The sequence below is a fragment of the Xenopus laevis genome, chromosome 1L (assembly GCF_017654675.1).
Source record: "Xenopus laevis strain J_2021 chromosome 1L, Xenopus_laevis_v10.1, whole genome shotgun sequence".
In the NCBI taxonomy this organism is placed as follows: Eukaryota; Metazoa; Chordata; class Amphibia; order Anura; family Pipidae; genus Xenopus; species Xenopus laevis.
Genome location: NC_054371.1, coordinates 96,972,875 through 96,999,804, shown reverse-complemented (window position 1 = coordinate 96,999,804; position 26,930 = coordinate 96,972,875). Strand labels below are relative to the sequence as shown.

At 40.8% G+C, this 26,930-nt stretch overlaps 1 protein-coding gene across 8 annotated transcripts in view; it reads left to right on the top strand.

The window, feature by feature from the left end:
- Positions 1–26,930, top strand: part of LOC108711800 (lysine-specific demethylase 4B) — a 451,885-nt gene that overhangs the window by 152,024 nt on the left and 272,931 nt on the right. Inside the window, exon 6 of one of the 8 annotated variants that reach the window (XM_041591532.1) lies at positions 21,874–23,111. The exons of the other annotated variants lie outside the window; for them this stretch is intronic. Within the exon in view, the coding sequence (XP_041447466.1) occupies positions 21,874–21,931 (58 nt within the window). The 3' untranslated portion in view covers positions 21,932–23,111. Of the gene's footprint in view, positions 1–21,873; positions 23,112–26,930 lie in introns of those variants that run through there. 8 annotated transcript variants of the gene reach the window in all.

Below are 26,930 nucleotides of genomic sequence, written 5' to 3'. Positions count from 1 at the left end.
TGTTATAACAGAACTCTGCACAGGGAAGAAGTGAAAACCAATTGTCCTGGAGATATGAAGAAAAAGTGCGAATATATTGTTCTAGAGTCTGATTGGTTCTTTCGGTTTGACCGTTAGTCTGTGGATGATAGGCAGAAGACCGGGATAATGAAATACCTAGAGTCTTACATAAAGCAGTCCAGAACCTTGAAGTAAACTATGACCCTCGATCGGAGACAACTTCTTTGGGCAGACCATGTAACCTCACGATCTCTTTAATAAACACCTCTGCGGTAACTGCTGCAGAAGGTAACTGAAGAAGAGGGAAAAAGTGAGCCATTTTAGTGAGACAATCTACTACCACAAAGATAGTGTTATAATTGTTAGAAGGAGGAAGTTCCACAATGAAATCCATCGAAATAGAACTCCACGGTCTCTCAGGTAATGGTAATGGGTGATGTAACCCTACAGGTTTGTTGCAAGATGGTTTAGACCTAGCACAGGACTCACAGGAACGTACAAAAGAGACACATTCCTTTACTAAAGAAGGCCACCAAAAAAATCATCTTGCCAAATCTAAAGATCTTCGAATCCCAGAATGTCCAGCCAATGGATGGTCATGAATAAGCTTAAGAGCCTCTAGACGAAGATTAGGAGGAACAACCAGCTTGTTGTTTCGTAAAAGAAGATTATCTTGAAGAGACAAGTCATTAACCCCAGGATAATCTGTTAGTGACTGAGGAACATTTCTTAAACTTTCAATAAAAGAGGATTGCAAAAGTAAAAAATGCCCAGGCTGAAGAATCATGTCTGGCACCAAATCATTCTTTTCTACAGGAAAAATTCTGGAAAGAGCATACGCCTTCATATTCTTAGAACCTGGCTTATATGTGATATGAAACTGAAAACGTGAGAAGAAAAGTGCCCATCTTGCCTGACGAGGATTTAATCTTTTCGCTGTGCGCAAATATTCCAAGTTCTTATGGTCAGTAAAAATGATCATCGGATGCACAGCCCCCTCCAAAAGATGTCGCCATTCTTCCAAGGCCCCTTTAATGGCAGTTCACGGTCCCCTACATCATAATTCCTTTCAGTAGGAGATAATTTTTTAGAAAAGAAGGCTACTAGGTGTAAAATATCCTTAAGACCTGTGCGTTGAGAAAGAATTGCTCCAATGGCCACCTCCGAGGCATCGACTTCAAGAATAAAAGGTTTGGATACATCAGCATGAACGAGAATAGGGGCAGAGACAAACAGCTTCTTTAAACATTCAAAGGCTTGTTGGGCAGCAGGAGACCAAAAAAATGTAATCTTATTGCTTGTAAGATCGGTGAGAGGCTTGATAATAGCAGAAAAACCTTTAATAAATCTTCTGTAAAAATTGGCAAATCCTACAAAGCGTTGAACACCCTTACGATCCACAGGAGGGGGCCAGTTAACAACTGCCTCCACTTTTTTGGAATCCATCTTGAAACCTTGATCGTATACTTAAAAGCCCAAAAATGCAATGCTGGATTTCTCGAACTCACATTTCGAGGCCTTGGCATACAGTTGATGTTGTCTGAGGCGCAATAACACTTCCTTCACATGAAGACGGTGTTCCTCCAAAGAATTAGAGAAAATTAAAATGTCATCTAGATAAACAATGACAAACTGGTCCAATAAATCATGAAAGAAAAAGTGTTGGAAAGTGGCAGGGGCGTTGCAGAGACCGAAAGGCATAACGGTATATTCAAAGTGACCATAACGAGAACGGAAAGCAGTCTTCCACTCATCTCCCTCACGAATACGAACCAAATTATAGGCTCCTCTGAGATCAAACTTTGAAAAGATCTTAGCACGACAAAGTCTTTGAAAAAGATCAGGAATGAGGGGTAAAGGGTAACGATTTTTGACAGTCACTTTATTGAGTTCTCGGAAGTCGATGCATGGTCTTAAAGAATGATCTTTCTTCTCGACGAAGAAGATGCCTGCTCCAGCTGGGGAAGTGGAATGTTGGATAAAACCCTTAGCAAGGTTTTCATCGATGTAATCTTTTAAAGTAGCCAGCTCAGGTTCAGATAAAGGAATGGCTGCACCGGGGAGTAAATCAATAGGACAATCGTAACTCCTGTGAGGAGGAAGAGAATCTGCCGCTTTCTTGCTGAAGATGTCTGAAAAATCGTGATACACTCGAGGGACCAACTGAAGAATTTTTTCATCGACAGTGGTAAGGGCCAAAACTTGCGAGGACGGAAGACAATTTTCATGGCAGTAGTTAGAATTGAAAATAAGTGTCCCAGACTGCCAATCAATACAGGGATTGTGACTTCTTAACCAAGGAATTCCAAGAATGATAGGGAAGAGAAGATTTTCCATGACATCAAATTTTAATAACTCAAAATGCCCCTGAACAGAAAAAGTCAAAATATGAGGGGTCTCCAAGGACACAGGTCCTGAAGAAACAAAATTTCCATCAGCCATCTTGACACGAACAGTCTGGATCTTTGGAATGAGCGGAATTAGATGAAGACTTGCGAAGGCCTGATTAATAAAGCAGCCACAGGCTCCCGAGTCCACCACGGCATTCACTTCAACTCTTCTTTGGTTCCACTGAAACAAAAGGTGAAGTAGAATATAAGATTGCAGTGATGGAATGCAAGGCAACTTGTACGTTTGGGACGAAGGAACTTTACCATCAGGTCGTGTGGGACAATTCTTAAGCAAATGCCCAGCCAGGCCACAGTATAAGCATAAGCGTGAACAAAAGACGGCAACTATTAATAAAGGTTCTAAAAGTCTTTCGGTCTCCAGAAAACTTGTCAGGCATAGCTACTTTGGGTTCATGGGAAGAAAAGGAAGAAGCCGCTTCTCCGGCGGCAGCTACCGACTGCCCAGAAGTGGAAGCGGCTGGAGGAATCGCAGACATCTGTAAACCTTGCAACTGCTCCTGCACATGCAAATAATCTCCCCGGAGTTCTCTCACCACCTGAGTGAGTGAAGCAATTTGTTGGGACAAGTCGACCAGGGTAGGCAGCTCTTCCGAAGGCTCCATTTGGCTTGGTGATTCTGTCAGGCTCTTTTGGAGACTTAAGTAGGAAGAGCAGTTAGAACTTCTGTTAGTGTACAGCTCGCAGAACTTGACACAATGAGACGAGTGCAAGTTGCAGAAAGCGTGGTCGAATATCAGGCAGAGGGTCGGTAGGCAGGCAGCAAGTAATACGTAGTCCGGGACAGGCCGAGGTCAGAGGCAGGCAGAAGATAGTCATATCGATAATCAGGCAGAGGGTCGGTAGTCAGGCAGAAGAGAATCGAAGTCCAAAGTCAGGCCGAGGTCGGTAACAAGAAAAGCAAATCCAAAAGTTATCAGGAAAACACAGGAACGAGTACTAGCAAGGGAAATCACCAAGCACTGTTTGCTCTTGCTGACGTCTATTTACAGGGACAAGTTTGGCGCCAAAACGTAACGACGTAGCGTCAACGCGCCCGCGTCCATCGTGACGCGTGCGCGTCCGAATGAACGGACGCGTGCCCGCGCAAGGACGCACGCGCGGACGGCAGACGCGGAAATACTCAGAACAAGGACAAGCTGCAGCTACCGGTACCTTACACCCAGTCTTGTTTAGGCAGTACTCAGGGATCACCTTCAGTCTATAGAGATTTGGAAAAAACACTGCTCCAGTGCATGCACGCACTTTCGGCTCAGTCAACACAGTGCCCTACTCAAATCTTAAGCTCAAACAACTCTAATAGCAGCCAAGCAGACTCCGGAAAACATCAGAAATCTGAGAGAGACGTTGCCATAAGGGACCTTTACCTTCATCGCAGAGAATTCAAAATATATGGAGGTCATTAGTGATGACATTTGATATCACTTACAACGTATGCAAGCAAATAGATGAGGGTGTAAAGGAGAACTTCAGTGAAACAGAAATTATTCGGGGGGTGCTTAGGATAATAAAGCCTGGCCATTTTAAAGATATGCTCATGAACAATGATGGTATGACAGTGGCTGAACTCAAGGGTTTCCTACAATCACATCTTGGGGAAAAGAACAGCACAGAGTTATTCCAAGAGCTAATGTGCACTCAACAGAAAGAGCAAGAGAGTCCACAGCAGTTCTTATACCGGGTCATGGGGTTAAAAACATGGGTTATTTATACATCCAAACAAGTAGATTCCGGCATCAAATATAACTCAGATACAGTACAGGGTGTATTTTTGCATACAGTGTACCAGGGCATAGGCTCTAAACACAATGACATTATACGAGAGCTGAAACACTTGTTGTCTGACAGGCGAGTTACTGATGAGATTATACTGAAGCAAGTAACAAAGATCACAAGTGATGAGAATGAGAGAAAAAGAAGACTTTGTGCAAATACACGTCAAAAACATGCAGATGCACATGGTGCCCAGCTAGAAACAGTAAAAGTGAAAGACAAGTAAACAGACAAGGTCAGTCATGATAGTAAGATTGAAGTTGATGTTATACTTCAGTTGACTGAGAAGATTAATCAGCTAACTAAAGTAATCAACTCAATGAGACATTCTAAGCAACCAGAAGTGACTCAATGTGGTGCCTCAGGTCACACTAGCTCTTCAACAAGGGGAAGAGGGAAAACCTATGCTTGCACAAAGTGTAGTGAACTAAATCTCTCAACTTGTAATCATTGCTGGGTGTGTGGAGGAGAGGATCATCGAGCTATTGGTTGCTTGAAGAACCCTAAGTTGCAGTGAAATGAGAAGCGGTCACTGTACAGGGACGAGCAGTGACCAGGCTGCCACAACAGTCCCAACCTAATAACTACAGAAGGTCACCACTGGCAAGAAGTAAACCTGGGGGACAGTTCACTACCTTATCACCAAACCCATCAGATCCACCAGCAAAAAGAAAGGATCAGATCATCAAACTTATTGGAAAAAAAGCCCTGGCTTTTGGTCTCACTGGTCTCACTGTCACTGCTTTATTAGACACTGGTGCTCAGGTCAGTGTTGTAGATAGGCAATGGAAGGACAAGCACTTACCCAACTTTGCAGTCAGACCACTTGCTGAGCTCATGGGTGGTGGAGATAAACTGGAAGTGTATGCTATTAAGGGTAGGGACACACTGGGCGATTTGGGGAGATTTAGTCGCCTGGCGACTAATCGCCTCGACTTTCCACGACCAATCTTCCCCGAATGCCTCCCCTCACTCTGCGCCTGGATAAAATGAATAATCGCCTGCGCTAATCACACGTGGCGATTTGTTTTCCGAAGTCGCCCGAAGTTTCCTCGTGAGGCAACTTCGGGCGATTTCGGAAAACGAATCGCCGTGTGTGATTAGCGCCGGCGACTTTTCATTTTATCCAGGCGCAGAGTGAGGGGAGGCATTCGGGGAGAAAAGTCGCTGCGATTAGTCGCCAGGCGACTAAATCTCCCCAAATCGCCCAGTGTGTCCCTACCCTAATGGAGAACTAATACCATTTGATGGTTGGGTAGTGATAACTGTAAACATGCCAGGAAGTGAAAACCCTGATTTAGCAATAAATGTTCCTTTTCTAGTGAGTCGCCACCCAATGGACAGACCCCTGCTTGGGTTCAACATCATTGAAGAACTAATTCAAGGGCAGCCAGAAAGAGTAATACCTACCCTTATTAGTCTTCTATATAGTGCTATTTCAGTTCCAAGTGATAAAGCCAGAAACATAGTGAACTTGATTCAAATCAGAAAAGATGGAAATCCACATACACGCTTAAGAACTGGTCAAAGAGAACTAGTCATTCCAGCTGGGAAACTGACTTGGGTGAGGTGTAGAGTTCCTCTAAGCTTTGAAGTGACTGAATCAGTAGTTTTGTTTGAGCCAGAGGAGAATAGTTTTGCTCTCCAAGAATCGGATATAGGAGAGGGTCTTCTGGAAGTCCAGAACAACAAAATACCTTATGTGGTAGTACCTGTGGGAAATCATACAAAGCATGATGTCATCCTTCAACCCAGAGCAGTTATTGGCAGCATTCAGACAAGATTGTAGAGACAGATATGCCAGATCAACAGAAATGGGAAATGGAGATGAACAAAAACATTTCTTCCTTGTCCCAAGAGCAGTTATCATTACGTTGGCTTCCACCAGTTGACTTAAGTCATCTTAGCGAGAAACAACAAGAGACTGTTAAACGCATGTTGTATGAGGAATCGGCAGCTTTTGCAAGAAATGATAAGGACATAGGCTGCATACCAAGTTTGCAAATGTCACTAAATCTTAAAAATGACACACCAGTACAAAAAGCTTACACATCAATACCAAAACCTTTGTTTAGGGAAGTCAAGGACTACATTCAAGACCTCTTGGCAAAGGGATGGATAATTAAGTCAAAGTCACCGTACGCTGCTCCTGTGATATGCGTTCGAAAGAAGGATGGCTCACTTCGGTTATATATAGATTATCGTCTGTTGAACCAGAAAACCATTCCTGATCGCGATCCACTGCCTAGGATTCAGGACTTGATAGACACTTTGGGAGGCAATAACTGGTTTAGCATATTAGATTAAGGAAAGGCGTACCACCAAGGTTTTATGGCTGAAGGGTCCAGACACTTTACTGCATTTGTTACCCCTTGGGGCCTGTATGAGTGAGTAAGAATTCCTTTTGGCCTCTCCAATGCCCCTGCTGCTTTTCAGAGAAGTATGGAAGAGATACTTGACTCTTTGAGAGATGAGTGCTGCATCCCATATTTGGATGATGTTCTCTGTTATGCAAAATCTTTTGAGGGGCACGTTGAAGGGGTTCGTAAAGTTCTAAAAGTACTTCAGAAGCATGGTGTGAAGTTAAGGCCACAGAAATGTGAGTGGTTTCGCAATCAAGTGAGGTATTTAGGTCGTATAGTATCAGCAGAAGGAGTAAATATTGATACAAAGGATATTGAGGCTGTAAAATCCCTAAAGGAGAAGACCAATTTTTGAGCTTTTGCAAATGAAGCAAATGCCTGCAACAAACCAACCACAACATTCCAAAGCTGTGGACAAGCACACAACAGGAGGCATTAGATCAGCTCATTGACATGCTTACCAGTCCACCAGTCCTAGCCTACCTTGACTTCAATCTCCCATTTACACTCCACACTGATGCTTCAGAACAGGGGCTTGGTGCAGTCCTATATCAACATCAAGATGGGAAGCTCCGAGTGATAGGATATGGTTCCCGTACATTAACTCCTGCAGAAAAGAACTACAGGCTTCATTGTGGAAAGTTGGAGTTTTTGGCTTTGAAATGGGCGGAGTGTGAGAAGTTCAGGGATTACCTGTATTATGCACCGTAATTCACTGTATATACTGATAACAATCCATTAACATACGTCATGAGTACTGCAAAGTTAAATGCAGTAGGCCATTGCTGGGTTGGAGAATTATCAGACTTTCACTTCATTGTTAAATACAGACCAGGAAAAGCAAACACAGATGCCGACCACCTGTCTGGTATCCCATTGGATATTGATAGGTATATGGCACAGTGTACAGAAGAATTGTCACAAGATGTCATTTGTGCCACTTGGGATGGTAGTAAAGCAGGCCAGAAGGGAGATGTTGCTTGGATTGCTGCTCTCAATATGGATGCAAACACTCATGAGGAGCCTTCAGCTTTACTACTAGAAATCAGCCGTGATGACTTGATGAGAGCCCAGCGTGAGGATCCAGTGATTGGGGAAGTCATCAGACTCAAAGAGGTAGGAGCAGTTCTACAGCGAGATGTAAGACAGGCAGCTAATAGAGCTACACAGAAACTGTTGTATGAGTGGAGAAAATTACATCTGGACTCTTGTACAGGATAACTGGTGAAAGTCGACAACTGGTCCTTCCAACCAAGTACATCATGACCAAGGGCGAGAGTTTGAAAATGAGTTGTTCCGTACTCTTCAGCAATTGACAGGTATCAGACATTCCACAACATCACCTTATCATCCCCAAGGCAATCCGGCTGAGAGATTCAATAGGACACTGCTTCAAATGTTACGAACTCTCAAGGATAAAGAGAAAGAAAGGTGGAAAGATTACCTGCAGCAAATAGTACATGCATATAATTGTACCCGACATGAATCAACTGGATATTCACCATTCTACCTATTATATGGATTTCATCCACGTCTGCCAGTAGACTTACTGTTTGGTCTTTTGGGTGAAAAAGAGAAAGTAACTGCAAGAGGCTATGCTGAAAATTGGGCAAAGAGGATGAAAGAAGCATATAAGATTGCCAGTGAAAACCGTAAGCGATCAAGTTAAAGGGGAAAATCCTACTATGATCAGAAGATGAGAGGCGTCATTCTTCATCCAGGGGATCGTGTACTGGTCAGAAATAACAGTGAGAGAGGAGGACCTGGTAAACTAAGGTCATACTAGGAAAAAGATATTTACATAGTAAAAGAGCAGGTCAATGAAAACCCAGTATATGTGGTTTATTTAGAATCTGGGGATAAAACAAAGACAAGAACGCTACATAGAAACCTGCTGTTATTAGTGAATGATTGGCCTGTAGATTTACCGCACACAACTGTAGGTAAAAAGGAGAAACAACCGCATCAAAGGAAAAGATGTTTAAGAAACTTGAACAAAGAGATTAACAGTGACAGTTCAAGTGACTCTGGAGATGAAGGGGATACAGGCTATTGGGTAAGAGTACCTTCATCAAAACATCAACACTGCACAGTTTATTAGGACAGTTCGCCATCAAGAGATAAAGGGAGAGTGACTCAATCATCTACAAGAATGCAACCGAAATCACTGAAAAGATTATCGGAGTTGCCTGGTGTGGAAGGCCCATCTGGAGCAATGGGACAGGAACAATCACTTGCAAAAAAACAAGGGCAGTGCCAGTTGGAAGATTCACCTATTTCAGAACTTTCACCTGAGACAGAAAGTGAATCCGTCCGAAAAGGAAGACCCCAAAGCAGAAATCTGCCAATTGAGGTTAGGTGTTCCAACCGAGAGAGAAGGCCAAAGCAAGTGTTTACATATGATACTCTTGGCCAGCCATCAATACGTTCACATCCCACAGTGAACATGGTGACTCACACTCAACCTAATGTGACTTGGTGGAATGTTCCACCCTATGTTCCACACATAGAGCCTTACTTACTGTACATGCATATGCCAAATGCACATCATGTACCGGTTTATTGAATGTTTAAAAATATATATTTTTTTTTGTACTGATTGTTAGGCATGGCAGGAGTCATGCTATATTTTTTGTTAGGGAGTGTGTGACCCCAGTAAATATGAGGTCACATTTACATGAATGTGTATATATATATATATATATATATATATATATATATATATATATATATATATATATATATATAGATGTATACTGTATCTGTGCATCAGACTGTAGCCAAGTTCTGTATAGTGGTTTAATCCATTCACATTCCCACCAATAGGGGATAAGCCCACACTGTGAGGGAGTTTAGACACAGAGTTGCCTTAACATGGGAATTGTAACATAGTATCTATAGAGTGACAAAATATCTGATGCAACCTTTTTTTTTTTATACTTGTTCAGATACATTGATACTTATGTATATTCTCTGATTTGGAGATTTTGGGTTATCAGTTATTTTGAAAAGTGTTACAAATCAGGCTGTTGCCAGTTAAAGAGGTTGCTCTTTAACTGAGGCCAACCAACAGCCTCAGCCTGTCTGTCTGTTAGATCTCACCCTGTTAAGGTTATACATTCAACTGATGTATTTATTGCTGCAGCCAATACTGTGAATAAAGCATATATACTTATATGTGTAAATATAATACTGATATGATGAGGCTGACATCACATATGTTATTTGCCTTGAATGTGAAGTTATGAGAGAAGGCTCAAGTACAATATTGTTCAGATGTTAGCATCTTTGAGAATGCATGTATGTGACACATGAATTGTAAATGACAGGTAATAATGAACTGTATGTTGAGAAATAACAATGTAATAAAAGTTGAGAAGCAGCAGCACACCAGTAACATTGGCTCTGTCTCTCCACTCATTTTCTTTAACAGAATCACTTTTGCCACGGCCACACCGTGGGCCTGTAACACAAGCTTTTCACCTGGGGAACTTAGAAGATAAGATGGCACTCTATGCCGATGATCCCCAATCACTTGAAAATGTGCTAAATATAGTTGATCTTCCAAGTGTTTTAAAGGCTTAGCTATAAATAGGCACAAGTCTGTAATTTATGTCACTTGACTCACCCCAAACCCCAGTTACTATGATTAAAGGGCTAAATGTGTCTCAGACTTTAAGTACCTTTCATAGGAAACAACTTGGAACCCATCCTAACACACTTCAAACTGGCCCTAACAATGTGGACTGCCAGTGACCGTGTGTAAGGTACGACTGGACGCAGCTAAGTCTTTGCCTGTGCGCAGGGGTGTGCAGGGTTCTGTGCATTCTCTGCACTTGTTGTCTGTGCACGCATGTCCGTTTATTTGGACGCCCGTGCGCCGTGGCAGACACGGACACGCTATGTTCGCCGCCCTGACGTTTGGCGCCTAAATCGTCCCTTCAAATCGACGTCTCAGGAAGTAAACCGCGCTTGGTTATTTTCCTGGCTAGTGATTCTGAACCTGTGAACTTTTTCTGCTTGACACGGCTTGCCTTCGGATACTTCTGACCTTCTATTGCTTGTTGACCTCGGCCTGTCCCTGGGCTAACAATTATCCTGGACTGCTCTCTTCTTTTACTACATAGGAGGTCAGCGTTCAATGTCTAAAATTGGTTTCACCCTGACAAGGAAAACCCTAATACCATTACTTACTAGGTTCTTTTGAGGTAGTTAGAAATGTCCTGTATAGGAAACTCTGCGACTATTGGACAATTTTATCCACTATGACTGTGCCCTGTTTTGCATGGAAATTGGCCTGCAGAATCTCACATATGAATGTCCCTCTTAAGTTCCCCCCCACCTGCCTCTATAGAGGAATTCAAATCTCCCACATATACCACACTTCTAGGAACCTTCCTAAGTTTTCCATTCCCCCCACTGAAAACGCATTGAAGCGACAGAAAAACATGTTTTTTTTTACAAAATGTATCAGTTAATAGCTCTCCTCTATTGTAATCCTGCGTTGAAATCCATTTTTAAAGGAGCAAATACATTTTTAATTTATGAAATTTGTCACTGAGCTAGACATGTTCTTAGTTTCTCAAGTGCCCTCAGCCATGTGACTTGTGTTCTGAGTCACTCTTTACTACTACACTGCTGGAGTAATATTACCCCCCTTCCACCCCAACATCCTATAAACAGAAAAATAGGAAGGTAACAAGATAACCGCTCCCTGACACCTGCATTGCTAAAAATGCTCCCATGCCCTACCTGGTGGTAGATATGAGAATAGCACTAAAGGCAAAAAGTCATGACTCCACTTACACTGAGTAGGAGAAAAAGTAACTTATCTAAAAGCAGTTTCATTGTGAAGTGGAACGAGTGGACAGATTATTGGGAGGGGCTGGGGAAGACCCAGCGATCTTGGTACACATAGGTACCAATGACAAAGTTAGAGGAGGTGGTGAAGTCCTTAAAAATGATTTTAAAAAACTAGGTGCAAAGCTGAGGGCGAGGACTTCCAAGGTAATTTTCTCAGAGATATTACCTGAGCCACGAGCAACACTAAGGAGACAGCGGGAGCGTAGGGAGATTAATGCATGGCTGAAAGATTGGTGTAGGGAGGAGGGTTTTGGATTTTTGGAGAACTGGGCTGATTTTTCAGTCGGCTACAGGCTCTTTGCTAGGGATGGGCTGCACCTCAATGATGATGGGGCAGCTGTTTTGGGAGAGAAGATGGCTAGAGGGTTGGAGGAGATTTTAAACTAGGTGTGTGGGGGGGTAGGGTTCAGTAAAAGATTCAGTGGAAGACAGGTTAGATGAGATGGGCAAAAAAAGGGAAAATGGTGGAGGAGATTTGGCTGGGGATACTGTTAAGGATAGGGAGAACCACATGTCATATGTTCAATATGGTACCAGTATTAAATGTATGTTTACAAATGCAAGAAGTCTGACTGGTAAAATGGGAGAGCTGGAGCTGCTGGTGTTGGAAGGAAAATATGATGTGATTGGTGTGGCCGAAACATGGCTGAATGAGTCGTATGACTGGGCAGTAAATATCAGTGGCTATACTTTGTTTCGGAGGGATAGAGGCAATAGAATAGGAGGAGGGGTATGTCTGTATGTTAGGCAGGATTTAAAAGCTCGTATAAAGGAGGAGGTTATGTTAGAAAATGAGGGGGGAGAAGTCGTATGGGTGGAGTTCTTCACCAATTGTAAAGAATCCAGCAAATTAATCGTAGGAGTATGCTATAGACCCCCTAATATAAGTGAGGAGGAAGAGACAAAGCTCCTAATGCAAATAGAAAAGGCTGCTAGTTTAGGTAAAGTAATGATAATGGGGGATTTTAATTACCCAGATATTGACTGGAGCAATGGTACTGCTGGATCAGTTAATGGGAACAAGTTTATAAACTTATTGCACGACAATTTTTTAGCACAGGTTGTTGAGGAGCCTACCAGAAAAAATGCTATTCTTGATTTAGTGATCTCAAATGACCCAGAACTTATAGCAAATGTGCAAGTCATTGAACCCCTGGGTAATAGTGACCATAATGTTATATCTTTTAATGTCTGGTGCAAAAAACAAAAATATACTGGGGCAACAAAAACCATGAATTTTGGAAAAGCTAATTTTAGTGCCTTGAGGGCTGCCCTACAGAGTATTGATTGGGGCATTAGATTTTCAGCTAAAAACACAGAACAGAAATGGTTGTCCTTTAAAATGATATTTCATCATTACTGTTCTCAATTTATTCCCTTAAAGGCTAAACGTAGAAGCTCTAAGAATCATCCTGTGTGGCTTAATACAGAAGTAAAGAAGTTAATGGGAAAGAAGAGAAAGGAATTTAAAAACTACAAATCTGTAGGGACAGAAGCTGCATTTAATGAATATAAACACTTTAATAAATGTTGTAAATCAGCAATCCGGAAGGCTAAGAAAAGAAATGAAGAGTTAATTGCGGTGGAGGTGAAAACTAACCCTAAAAAGTTTTTTAAATATATTAATAGTAAAAAGATGCAGGTTGAGAGTGTTGCTCCATTAAATAATGGTACCAGTATGGTTGTAACAGATACAGATAAGGCAAATGTGTTAAATCAGTTCTTTTCTTCAGTGTATACAATAGAGGAGTCTGGGTTCACAGGCTCACTAAATAACTGCACGAATGGTTCAGCTCAATCTAGTCAGTGGCTGACTCAGGATATGATTCAAAAAGCTTTAATTTTCAAATTAATGTAAACAAGGCTCCAGGGCCTGATGGCATACACCCCCGGGTTCTAAGAGAGCTTAGTTCAGTTTTAGACCAGCCCTTATTTCTGATTTTCTCAGATTCACTGTCATCTGGTATGGTGCCTATGGATTGGAGAAAAGCTGATGTTATTCCAATATTTAAAAAAGGGATTACGATCTCAGCCTGGCAATTATAGGCCAGTTAGCTTGACACCTTTGGTAGGCAAATTATTTGAAGGCTTGTTAAGGGATCACATTCAAAATTTTGTCCTAATGAATGGCATTATGAGCAACAATCAGCATGGCTTTATGAAGGATAGGTCATGTCAGACGAATTTGATTGCTTTTTATGATGTGGTAAGTAAGATTCTGGACAGTGGGGGGGCAGTAGATGTGATCTATTTGGATTTTGCCAAAGCGTTTGATACTGTGCCCCACAAACGACTGCTTTCTAAACTAAGGTCCGTTGGTCTTAATGAAGGCGTTTGCACGTGGATAGGAAACTGGCTACAGGATCGGGTACAGAGGGTGGTTGTTAATGGGACATTCTCTACTTGGAGTAAGGTTCTTAGTGGGGTCCCCCAGGGCTCCGTATTGGGTCCACTTTTATTTAACTTGTTCATTAATGACTTAGGGGAGGGTGTTGTAAGTAATGTATCAGTGTTTGCAGATGACACAAAATTATCCAGCCCAATTAATTCCATCCAGGATGTGGCATCCTTGCAACACGATCTTGACAAACTGGCAATCTGGGCAGCTAAGTGGCAAATGAGATTCAATGTTGATAAATGTAAAGTCATGCACCTGGGATGTAAAAATATCCAAGCCACTTATACCCTTAATGGGACTGCACTAGGCAAATCCATTATGGAAAAGGACCTTGGAGTCCTTGAAGATGATAAACTTGGCTGTAGCAAGCAATGCCAGTCAGCAGCATCAAGGGCAAATAAGGTCTTGAGCTGTATTAAAAGGGGCATAGAGTCAAGGGAGGAGGGGGTCATTCTTCCACTGTATAGAGCACTTGTAAGGCCCCATCTAGAATATGCCGTACAGTTTTGGTCTCCATCACTCAAACAGGACATTATTGTATTAGAGAGGGTACAGAGAAGGGCAACTAAGCTGGTAAAAGGTATTGAAAATCTTAGCTATGAGGAAAGACTGGCCAAATTGGGGATGTTCACGCTGGAGAAGAGGCGCTTAAGGGGTGATATGATGACTATGTATAAATATATAAGGGGATCATATAATAATCTCTCTAATACTTTATTTACCAGTAGGTCTTTCCATCTGACACAAGGTCATCCATTCCGATTAGAAGAAAAGAGGTTCCGCCTAAATATTTGGAAGGGGTTTTTTACAGTGAGAGCTGTGAAGATGTGGAATTCTCTCCCTGAATCAGTTGTACAGGCTGATACATTAGATAGCTTTAAGAAGGGGTTCGATAGCTTTTTAGCAAGTAAGGGAATACAGGGTTATGGGAAATAGCTCATAGTCCAAGTTGATGCAGGGACTAGTCCGACTAGTCAGGAAGGAATTTTTCCCCCTCTAAGGCAAATTGGAGAGGCTTCAGATGGGTTTTTTTTGCCTTCCTCTGGATCAACTGGCAGATAGGTAGTTAATAAAAAAAAAAAAAAAAAGTTGAACTCGATGGACATGTCTTTTTTCAACCTTACTTACTATGTTGCTATGTAAGTGTTAGCTCTTCCTGAATCTGGCACAATGACCTGGAGATGACTATCTATACATAATTTTTTACAAGTAAAAAATATTGGTTCCAGAATAACATTTTAGATCAGGGGTAGGGAACCTGCGGCTCTAGAGCCTCATGCGGCTCTTCATCCTGCTTGCTGCGGCTCAGTCTTGCGGCTTTGCCTGTCAGGTCATATTTACAGCCCTCGCACCTGCTGGTGGCTTCATGAGTGTGCGACCGCGGTAAGCAAATGCAAGAAGCTGCCAGCAGGTGTGAGGGCTGTATAGACGTCTCAGGAGTGACAGGCAAGACTGAGCCACAGCAAGATGATTCATCATGGTCCTTACCGTGGTCACAAGACAAGAGAGAGACGATCAGCATGGAGCTTCAGAAACAGACGTCACATTAAACAGATGAGAACACTAGCATTTAATAGGGCTATTCAGTGTTTCATTTATTTCAAAGTAGCCCTGCATATACACAATACACTTCTGTTTATTGTATTCTGTTGTTGTAACAGTTAAAATTAAAAAAAGGTTAAAAACGTTTATAAACTGTGTTATGTTTTGCGGCTCCAGACTATTTTTCTTTAGTGAGAGAGGGGCAAAATGGCTCTTTTGATAGTAAAGGTTGCTGACCCCTGTTTTAGATGCTAGAATATATTATTTGCAACATATATGGTGTAATTGTAGGGGTATGCCATAGACCCCCCCCCTCAAGTAAGTGAAGATGTAGAAACTCATCTCCTGTTGCAAACTGAAAAGATTGCTAGTTTGGATCAAGTCTTGATTGGGGTATTTTAGTCACCCAGATATTGAACTAAGCAACTAAACTGCCAGTACAGTTAATAGAAACACGTTTCATGATAATTTTATCTCACAGGTTGTTGAGAAGCCAACAAGAAATCATGATATATTTGGTCTAGTTATTGCTAACAACTGAGAACTTATAGCAAAAGTGCAAATAGTAGTACCCCTGGGGAATTGTTACCATAACTACACAGAATATGTTATCTTTAAAGGGATCCTGTCATCAGAAAACATGTTTTTTTCAAAACACATCAGTTAATAGTGGTGCTCCAGCAGAATTCTGCACTGAAATCCATTTCTCAAAAGAACAAACAGATTTCTTTATATTCAATCTTGAAATCTGACATGGGGCTAGACATTTTGTCAATTTCCCTGCTGCCCCATGTCATGTGACTTGTGCCTGCACTTTAGGAGAGAAATGCTTTCTGGCAGGCTGCTGTTTTTCTTTCTCAATGTAACTGAATGTGTCTCAGTGGGACATTGGTTTTTGCTATTGAGTGTAGCCCCATGTCAGATTTCAAAATTGAATATAAAAAAATCTGTTTGGTCTTTTGAGAAATGGATTTCAGTGCAGAATTCTGCTGGAGCAGCACTATTAACTGAGTCATTTGGAAAAAAATTTTTTTTCCCATGACAGTATCCCTTTAGATCTACCAGACAGCTGTTATCTTGTGTTAGGGAGCTGCTATCTGGTTACCTTCCAATTGTTCTGTTGTTTGACTGCTGGGGGGAAAAGGGAGGGGGTGATATAACTCCAACTTGCAGTACAGCAGTAAAGTGTGATTGAAGTTTATCAGAGCACAAGTCACATGACTTAGTGCAGCTGTGAAATTGACAATATGTCTAGCCCCATGTCAGATTTCAAAATTGAATATAAAGAAATCTGTTTGCTTTTTTGAGAAATGGATTTCAGTGCAGAATTCTGCTGGAGCAGCACTATTAACTCATTCATTTTGAAAAAAAATTTTTTTTCCCATGACAGTATCCCTTTAATGTTTGTTGCAAAAAGCTAATTTACACTGGCAACAAAAACTCTGAAAAGCAAATATCAGTTCCTCAAGGCAAATGCTATATGTGTCTTCCTCTAGCTTCCTATTAAATTTTTTATCTCTAAATTAAGCCATATGAAGTTTACTCTGAAGTAAACACCTTAGGCCAAGAACAGACATGGCTGTTTCTCACCCAATGTTTTGAATTGGTCTGTGGAGCGAATTTCAGTGCAGAAATCCTCACTGTGTGCTTGAACCTGGGCCAGCACAGTGTACCAAAGCGCAGGCACAGTAAAAGGCTGATGCCAGCATAGGGGCTGATTCTAATCACAGACCAAGATTGAGCCACGTCTGGCATTGGTCTGCGTTCTTTACTTTAGAGTGAATTTCATAACTTCAAATCTATCCAGGTTGTGACATCCTTTAAGCAGGATCTTGACAGACTGGCAATCTGGACAGCTAAGTGGTAATGATATTCTGTGTTGATATATGTAAAGTCAAACACCTGAAATGTAAAAATATGGAAGCCACTCATACCCTTAATTGGAAAATCTATATTGGAGAAGGTCTTATTGTAGATAAGTTGTATGTAACTTTTATTATACAGTTACAAAAATAAACAATTACAGTTCCACTAACAATATATATTCCTATGATAAAAGAATGGAAAGGTAATCTTTGAATCTTGATAGATAGAGCATATTCAACTCAAAAAATAGAATTTACTAGATATTATATTGTAACAACAAATTTGTAAATATAAACATGGATATATAGGAGTATATATGTTGTCCGTCAATATCCTTTGCTCCTCCAACATATACAGTACCTGCATACCTATGATTGTAATTCATCTTACTAATGTAATTATTTTCTAACTTTATGCTCTCATGGAAAGGTATAGTTAAAGATTTACCCTCTGTTAAGTGTATTAGGCAGTAACATACAGTTAAAGATGATGATATGGGGCGTGGTTAGCTAGCAATGTGAGCAGACGTCTTCTGGCTCAGCTCTGCTGACAGACCACTAAATCCAGCAAGATATCCAGACTTGTGTGGCATGCAACCCACCGTTCGACTCAACTAACACTACGGAATTTAGCAGATGGGCAAGAAAAAGCAAGTAGCCGCTGAATCTTCAGATATCAGAGCACATCTCCGCACCGCTGCGCGGCCTGACAAAATGGCGGAATTACGCAGCGCAGCTGCCCTGAAGGAACAACAAAATGCTTCCTCTCAGCCACCCGATGGTGCTTCAAGGGGACACTCGACTACTGATGACACGGAGTCGGGGGCTACATCATCCTCAAACCTTAATTTGTCGCAAGTAATAGACCCCCAGAGTGCAACAGAACAACCTCAACCTGATGATCTTACTCTGGCGGAGGTAGTAACAGTCCTCAAAACTACTATACAGGCCTGCCATATGGCCACAATGGCAAAGGTTGAGGAACTGAGGGTGGACTTTGAGATACTTCCGCAAGACTTACAAAAAGTGAGAGAGTGCACCACCGAAACTAAGAGGAGGGTAAGCGAACTGGAGGATCTATGCAACCCTGTGCCAGACCGCATTGAAGAACTGCGTCACAGACTCGACGCTGCGGATACCAAATCTGATGATCTGGAGAATCGATGGAGGAACAATATCAGGATAGTGGGGTTTATGGAAAGAGCTCAGACGCTACTATGTTTCTGGAAACATTGCTCAAGGAGGAGTTTGAATCGGAGGCCTTCTCCAATGCCTTTATCATTGAACTGGCACATCGCATCCAAGGTAAACCACCACCTCCTGGGGCCCCTCCACAGCCTATCATTGCACGGTTCCTGAATTTCAGAGACAGAGATGCCGCACTTGCAGCCGCCCATCGTAAAGGGGAAATAAGGTTTGAGAATGCAATGATCTCTCTCTACCCTGATTTCTCTAACGACCCACGCAAGCAACGACAACAATTCACAGCTGTTAAAAGGTGCCTCAGAAAATCAGGCCTACAGTACGCCATGTTGTACCCATCCACACTCAGGATTTCAGCAGATGGATGCAGTCACTTCTTCACTACCCCCACTGAGGTATCCAAATGGCTAGATCAACAACCACAGCCTCGCAGACAGCCTTAAAGCCCTCATGTTCGAGCAATATAGCAGTCCTGCACAAAGTTTTGGTTTGGTAATGTATCTGCTTCATTTAACACACAAATCTTATGGAAATACCCACATGGTTTGCCTCTAAAAAACTCCTATGAATGTTAGGGGGTTAAACTCTCCATTAAAACGGTCCTTGGTATTCAGCTTTCTACGTAAACGCATCCCTCATATTATATGTCTCCAGGAGACTTACATATCTAAAGCCACTAACCCTAACTTGCTTAGAAATCCTTGGATCACACAAACCTACAATGCAGTATATTCTAACTATTCTAGAGGGACCTCCATACTGATAAATAAGTCACTTCCCTTCCAACTTCTACATCTTAAAAATGACCCGGAGGGAAGATTTACCCTAATACAAGTCTCCTTAGCTGGTATACCATACATTATAGATAGTATATATATCCCTCCCCCCTTCCAAGACACACTCCTATATGAGCTGCTCCAACACATTGCAGACCTGCCACCTGGCCCAACTCTGATACTGGGGGATTTTAATGCAGTGATGAATGGGGAAAATGACCGTTTATCCCTATCTAACTTAGGCAGGGCTGACCTAGGAGGCTTGAGACGCTGGGCACAAACCTCAGGGTTTCTAGATATGTGGCGGGAATGCAATCCCACCAAAAAAAAATTTTCATGCTACTTTAGAGGAGCTATGTCAAGAATCGATCTCGCTTTTGCCTCCCCAGACTTCCAAAATTACTAAAGCAGAGTTCCTTCTGAGGGGGATTTCTGATCATGCTCCACTACTAATCTCTTGGACTTTGCAGCCAAATCCTAAACATAAAATGTGGAGGCTTAGTCTGCACTGGATTACCCATCCAGATATACAAAAAACAATACAAAATTCACTCACTAACTACTTTCAAGAAAATATTAACACAACCTCCCTGCCTCTGGTCTGGGATGCAATGAAAGCCTTTATTAGAGGGGAGTATATCTCCGCCATAGCTTTTACAAGAAGGAAATCAGCCCATAATTTGACTGAAGCAGGTTGCGGGAGGTGAGATATATTCAAAGCCCTACTGAACAGAACAAGGATCAACAGGATAACCCAGAGGTTATATGCTCAAGCGCAATGGAAAAGCGTACACAAAAAACACCTGCATTACAGGTTTGCTCTTTATAAAAAGGGTGATAAAAACGGTAAAATGTTGGCACTGTTAGCAAGAGAGGACCAAACTAGGACAGCTATACATACACTACAACAAGATGATGACACAATTTTCACTGACCCAACTCAAATCAACCAAAGCTTAGCAGACTACTACCAAGCCTTATATACATCTAGAATTAATAAAACCCCCACAGATATTAGCAATTATCTTCAGCAACTAGACCTTCCCAATCTTCCCCTAGAATACAGAGAATTCCTGGATCTTCCAATGCACGAACAAGAAGTCCTAGAGGCCATAGCTACACTCCCATCTGGAAAAACCCCAGGCCCAACACCTGGTATGCGTTTTACGCTGCCACTCTAGCTCCATATCTCACAGAATTATTTAATCACTCACTAACTTCACGAACACTCCCACCCTCATTTGCAGAAGCCACAATAGTTCTAATTCTAAAACCAGGCAAAACCCCGCTATCTCACTCCTCATATCGTCCCATATCGCTTATCAACTCAGATTCTAAAATCCTAGCAAAGTATTAGCAAGACGTCTAAACCCTGTCATAAAGTCCCTAGTTGCCCCAGATCAAGTGGGGTTTATACCACACAAAGCGGCCGAACTTAACATTAAGGCTGTACACTAATATGATAGTGTCACATGATAATCCAGCCACCAGAGTCGTTGCCTCTCTTGACAACGAGAAAGCATTCGACTCCGTTGAATGGATCTACTTGTGGGAGATTCTGAAAATGTTTGGCTTTCGCAAAAACTTTCTAACATGGTTGCAAGCGATATATAATAACCCTAGAGCTAGAATACTGTCAAATCTCGAGCTATCCAACCCAATAACATTAACTAGAGGAACCAGACAGGGCTGTCCCCTATCACCAGGTTTATTTGCACTAGCCATGGAACCTCTAGCGTGCCTGATTAGGGACAGCAAAGAGGTCAGGGGATTTAAACTGGGCAATCTCCGGGAAAAAATATCCCTATTTGCTGATGACACCTTACTTTATCTAAATGATCTGGGTCCCTCACTGAAACAGGCCCTGAGCCTCATTGGCAATCATACTCTGTTTTCAGGCCTTAAAATTAACTAGACTAAATCCTCTTTATTACTGTTAGATCCACGAGCTTCCAAGGTAATAGACCCCTCTCTCCCACTAACAAAGGTTGATACACTGAGATACTTGGGATCCAAACCTGGCTAGATTTAAGGTACTAAATGTTGATCCCCCTAATGGAATCACTCCAAAAGACAAATGAAAAATGGCTTAAGCTCCCTCTTATTAATTTGCAGAATAAACTTGTTCAAAATGAAATACCTCCCTAAGTGCTTATATATATTTAGACAATCACCAGTAAATGGCTTCCAGCTTCTTTTTTTAAATTACTTAAAATGCAATTAAACAAACTCTATTGGTCTCCAGGGGCAACTAGGGTTAAATACAACGCCCTGACATCCTCATTACAAGAGGGAGGACTAGCAGCCCCTGATATGCTGGAATACTTCATAGCAGCCCAATTAACACCTTTAAGGTGGTGGCAAACCCCAATGCCCGAAGACCCGGTGACACTTTTAGAAGTTCAAATAATAGGGTCACTTGAAGGCTTATGCAACCTGGTCTATAGGAAGGCTTCATTCTCTACCAATCTCACCCCAATGATGCAAAATGTGGTTAAAGAATGGCAGCTAAGCTGCAAGAGAGTTGGAAATTATACCCAGACCTTATCCCCCTATACCCCATTATGGTTTAATATGAATCTGTCACAGCTTCTCACAGTACCAGATCTACACCTCTGGGCGCAATATAATGTGAAATATATAGGGGACTTGTATTCTGATAATATCCTTTCTTCCTTTCAGCAACTCAAGGACAAATTTGGCATACCAAATGGAATGCTCTTTCGCTACTTACAGCTGAGACATGCCCTTACTCAATAATTTAAGTCCAACACCCCTATGATTGGGACTTCCCGATTAGTGGCTCTATTATGTAAGGAGCACCTTACAAAGCCATTATCTGCAATATATACTTTGATACGCACCAGTTACCAAACCACTAAGCAGGAAATGCTGCAGAAATGGATTGTTCACATTCCGGATCTTACAATGGAACAATGGAAATATATACAAACCAACTCTCTCACTCCTCTAATAAGATCCAGAGACGGCTTATCCAATATAAATACCTACACCGGGCCTATTATATGCCCTATACTCAACATAAAATGAACCCGGCATTCCCAGACAAGTGCAACAGATGCAAAAGCCCTAATGCAGATTTTTACCATATGGTTTGGGATTGCGCCCAAATCCATCACTTTAGGACTGAAGTAGCTAATTATTTAACTCAACTTATGGCAATGCCGGTGGAATTCCACCCCAAGGTGCTACTGCCAAACTACCTGCAGGATATGACAACCTCAAGAACAGAAAGGACACTGCTCACCTTTCTCCTATACCATGCAAAAAGGGCTATAGCCGTAAAATGGAAAGATGAGAGTCCTCCTACACTCAGTTATTGGATTGGTCTGGTGGAACAGACACTGCCAGCACTGGAACAAATTTACTATGCAAGGGGATGTCCCACAAAATTTAATAAAATTTGGACTCTTTGGCTCTTACGAAACGAGACTTATACAAATAGGTCCGTAAATAAACCGGACCAACCTTTGCACTGGCTTGAAGCCCCTATCCAGGTATTGGATGATTAGCACTACTAAGCTTGCTCTAGGTATTAGAAAGTAACCTAAAGAAGAAAGTGATTTATTAAGATCATAATTTTGTTGTAATATGTCTTTGTCCCAGGTAGGTCAACAGAGAATGTTATTTTGGGATATCATCTTATATGTTTTCTTTTACAGAATGGTCAATCTCTCCCCCCCCCCTTTCTACACTGCTTTGTTCCTTCCTACCTATCTTCCTCCTTTCTTCTCACCTCTCTCTCTCATGTTGGGGATCCCAAGGTTTGAAATTTTTTGAAAATTGCTTTCAGAGGTGCAATAAGGAATCTGTCCATACCACTCTCATTGTATATGCATTATGTCTTGTACCCTCATGAAGTTTAATAAATAAACACCTTTTAAAAAAAAAAAAGATGATATAATTTACTATATATTGTTTATCTGTATTTGTTAATTTTTCCCCTCTATATGTGCACTTTCATGTTGGTCTCTCAGTAGTGATATATCATAATGCTAATCAAATTATCCTTTCCTGCCATCTTGTGTTTAATAGACATGTTTGGCGTGTTGTGTTTACTGTGGGAAAGGCTACATTGTTCACTGTAACATCAGGCTTCTCTAATAAAGACACTGTTCCATATATATATATATTTATATATATAATATCAAAACAGGGGGGTTGTGGGAGCACTCTAAAGGCTTTAAAGTATATATAAGTATAATAAATGCTATTGCATATGTACCCAAAACAGGGGTTATTTTGTTAGAAAGTTATGATCATAAAATTGATAAGCCACCATACCACGTCAAGGTAAACCCCGAATGGCGGTCCCTAACTTGTTTTATATTTTATGTGCATTTTAGCATTACCTGTAATCAATGTCCGTTGAACGCTGTTTTTTCACTAAGGGCTAAATCCTCCCCAGCCAGCAATCAGGCTTTTAAAGGAGAGATATTCCCAAAACAAACGCCCAATTTTAAAAGCATAGGATCACCACTAGTTTAAAGGGGGGGTATGGGGTGCTACAACCACTGAAGCTATGCCACAGCTCCTGGCTAAATATACAATATCAAAACAGGGGGGTTGTGGGAGCACTCTAAAGGCTTTAAAGTATATATAAGTATAATAAATGCTATTGCATATGTACCCAAAACAGGGGTTATTTTGTTACAAAGTTATGATCATAAAATTGATAAGCCACCATACCACGTCAAGGTAAACCCCGAATGGCGGTCCCTAACTTGTTTTATATTTTATGTGCATTTTAGCATTACCTGTAATCAATGTCCGTTGAACGCTGTTTTTTCACTAAGGGCTAAATCCTCCCCAGCCAGCAATCAGGCTTTTAAAGGAGAGATATTCCCAAAACAAACGCCCAATTTTAAAAGCATAGGATCACCACTAGTTTAAAGGGGGGGTATGGGGTGCTACAACCACTGAAGCTATGCCACAGCTCCTGGCTAAATATACAATATCAAAACAGGGGGGTTGTGGGAGCACTCTAAAGGCTTTAAAGTATATATAAGTATAATAAATGCTATTGCATATGTACCCAAACAGGGGTTATTTTGTTACAAAGTTATGATCATAAAATTGATAAGCCACCATACCACGTCAAGGTAAACCCCGAATGGCGGTCCCTAACTTGTTTTATATGTCAACGAACATTGATTACAGGTAATGCTAAAATGCACATAAAATATAAAACAAGTTAGGGACCGCCATTCGGGGTTTACCTTGACGTGGTATGGTGGCTTATCAATTTTATGATCATAACTTTGTAACAAAATAACCCCTGTTTTGGGTACATATGCAATAGCATTTATTATACTTATATATACTTTAAAGCCTTTAGAGTGCTCCCACAACCCCCCTGTTTTGATATTTATATATATATATATATATATATATATATATATATATATATATATATATATATATGGAACAGTGAAAGAGCAAGGTTTGTTTTGTACACCCTAATTAAGTTACGCCGTCACTTTAAAGAAAGAGAGAGGTATAATTACCTGAACATGTATTTACTAAGGTTAAAAAAGAGTAAAACCCCTCTCTGTCTGGTTGCCAACCAATCAATAATACCACATTGATTGCCAATGTCTATGTTGTTCGGTCTCTAAGTTTCTGATAATTAAGAATAATTTCAATAAATATTTTTTTAAAAAAACCTTTGTGATTCGTTATTACGTGATTAGTCTTTGAATCCAGACAATAATTGCCCCATTAGGTGCTTAGTGCCTTTAAGTAATAGTTAAAAGTTACTTATAATATACTAAGTTAGGTGATTATAGGTTACTCAAATGACTTAATTGATTAAAGTGCTAGTGCAATATTATTCTAAATTCATAGTTAAATTAATGAATTAATTAAATAGTTGTGCCTGCACAAATCCGGGTAATGAATTAATTCAAAATTACCACAAATTAATCAAGAAAAATTGTGACTGAATTTATTATACACATTCACTGAACAGAAATTAAATAAAAACCAAAAAAAAAAAGGCGGGGGGGAAGAAAACCCACCTCCACTGAAATGGTAAATTGTAGTTGGTTACTTAGAGACCGAACAACATAGACATTGGCAATCAATGTGGTATTATTGATTGGTTGGCAACCAGACAGAGAGGGGTTTTACTCTTTTTTAACCTTAGTATATATATGGAACAGTGTCTGGGAAAACACTAGAATAAAGGTACATATTTCCGAGCTTCTCTATGAGACAAGGCATGTGAGGAGAATTACAGATTCTATGCACAATCAGCAAGTAATAACTAATGCAGGTTCTGTGAGGGATGTCACCACCTGAGGAGGAAGTTCTCTACCAAGGAGACTGATTTCTGTTTAAAGTTACTTGAATGCTACTTTGAGAAGTTATTTCGTTGGCTAATATTTGAGTGAATTTCCCAGTTGGAGGTTTCACAGGATAATTTTGAGACTGCCCAAACAAAGGAGTCCACATTAGCAAAAGCCACTGAAAATATTAAAGTAATAAATGCAGAATTTTCAGTCCCAGGAGCTGACAGTGTATCCACACTTGTCTATCAACCAAGATTTTGATATTTCATGAAATATCTGTGTAAGTAGTGGAGCAGCTAGGAGTACCCAATTCGTATTGAAGAATGGTCTTAGACCTGGCCCATAAACATGTGTTGGGATGTGATAAAACCAATAGAATGTGTTTTGTAGAGGTTTTTCTCTCCATATGTGCATACTGAGGTAAAAAGGTAGTGTGCCAATTATACAGACTCCTTTTAAAAGACTAGTTATGGATTTGGGCCACTGGTAAAATCTGCTAGAGGACATCAATATGTACTGGTAGTTTTGCATTATGCCACACAATATCCTTTATGGAAAACGTACTTGAAAACAATTGCTAAAGAACTGGTCTGGTACACATGTTCTCTCATACTAGTATACCCAAAGAAATCCTTACTGATAAAGGTGCACCCTTAATGTTTAAGGTGATGAAAGATTTATTTAAATTGCTAGACATTACACATCTATGGACATCCATATATCATTCTCCGACATTTGGTGTTGTAGACAGATGTAATATAACCGTAAAAGGTTATGCTTAAAACGGTTGTGGAAAAAGATGGAAATGACTGGGACTGTTTGCTACCTTACTTAATGTTTGCCATCAGGGAGGTACCCTAGGCTTCTACCAGGTATTTACCATTTGAGTTGGTCTGTAATAACTAATGCAGGTGAATGATGTCACTACCTGAGGGAGGAAATAGGAAGTACGTGAGAAGTTGTATGGGAAAACTCTTGACAAAACAAAGGCTATTGTAAATAGATATATGGACTAACTAAGTGGCGCTAAAACTTAGCTGTAAATAACAAGACCTGTTTGGTAGTGATGTGCGGGCTAATCCGGGTCCCCACGGGTTTACCCTCACATTACTACTGTGCAGCCAAACTGCCAGTGAAACAGGCTGTTCTGGTTATTGAACAAAATCTGTAAGTTACTGTTACTTTTGTTACACACGGTTACAAATTACTTCTCCCTGGAAAACTCCATTGTGAATAAAACAGACAAATTTCTTTTTAAAGCTACCTGGATGTTGCCATTTTTACTTTGAGAAATTATTGCTCGGGCTAACATTCTACCTTTTTTAAGTGAATTCCCACAATATATATTAGAAAATTCTCACATAGTACTTATTTATACAGGCACTTGGCAAAAATTATATAATCAATGTAATAAATATAAATGAT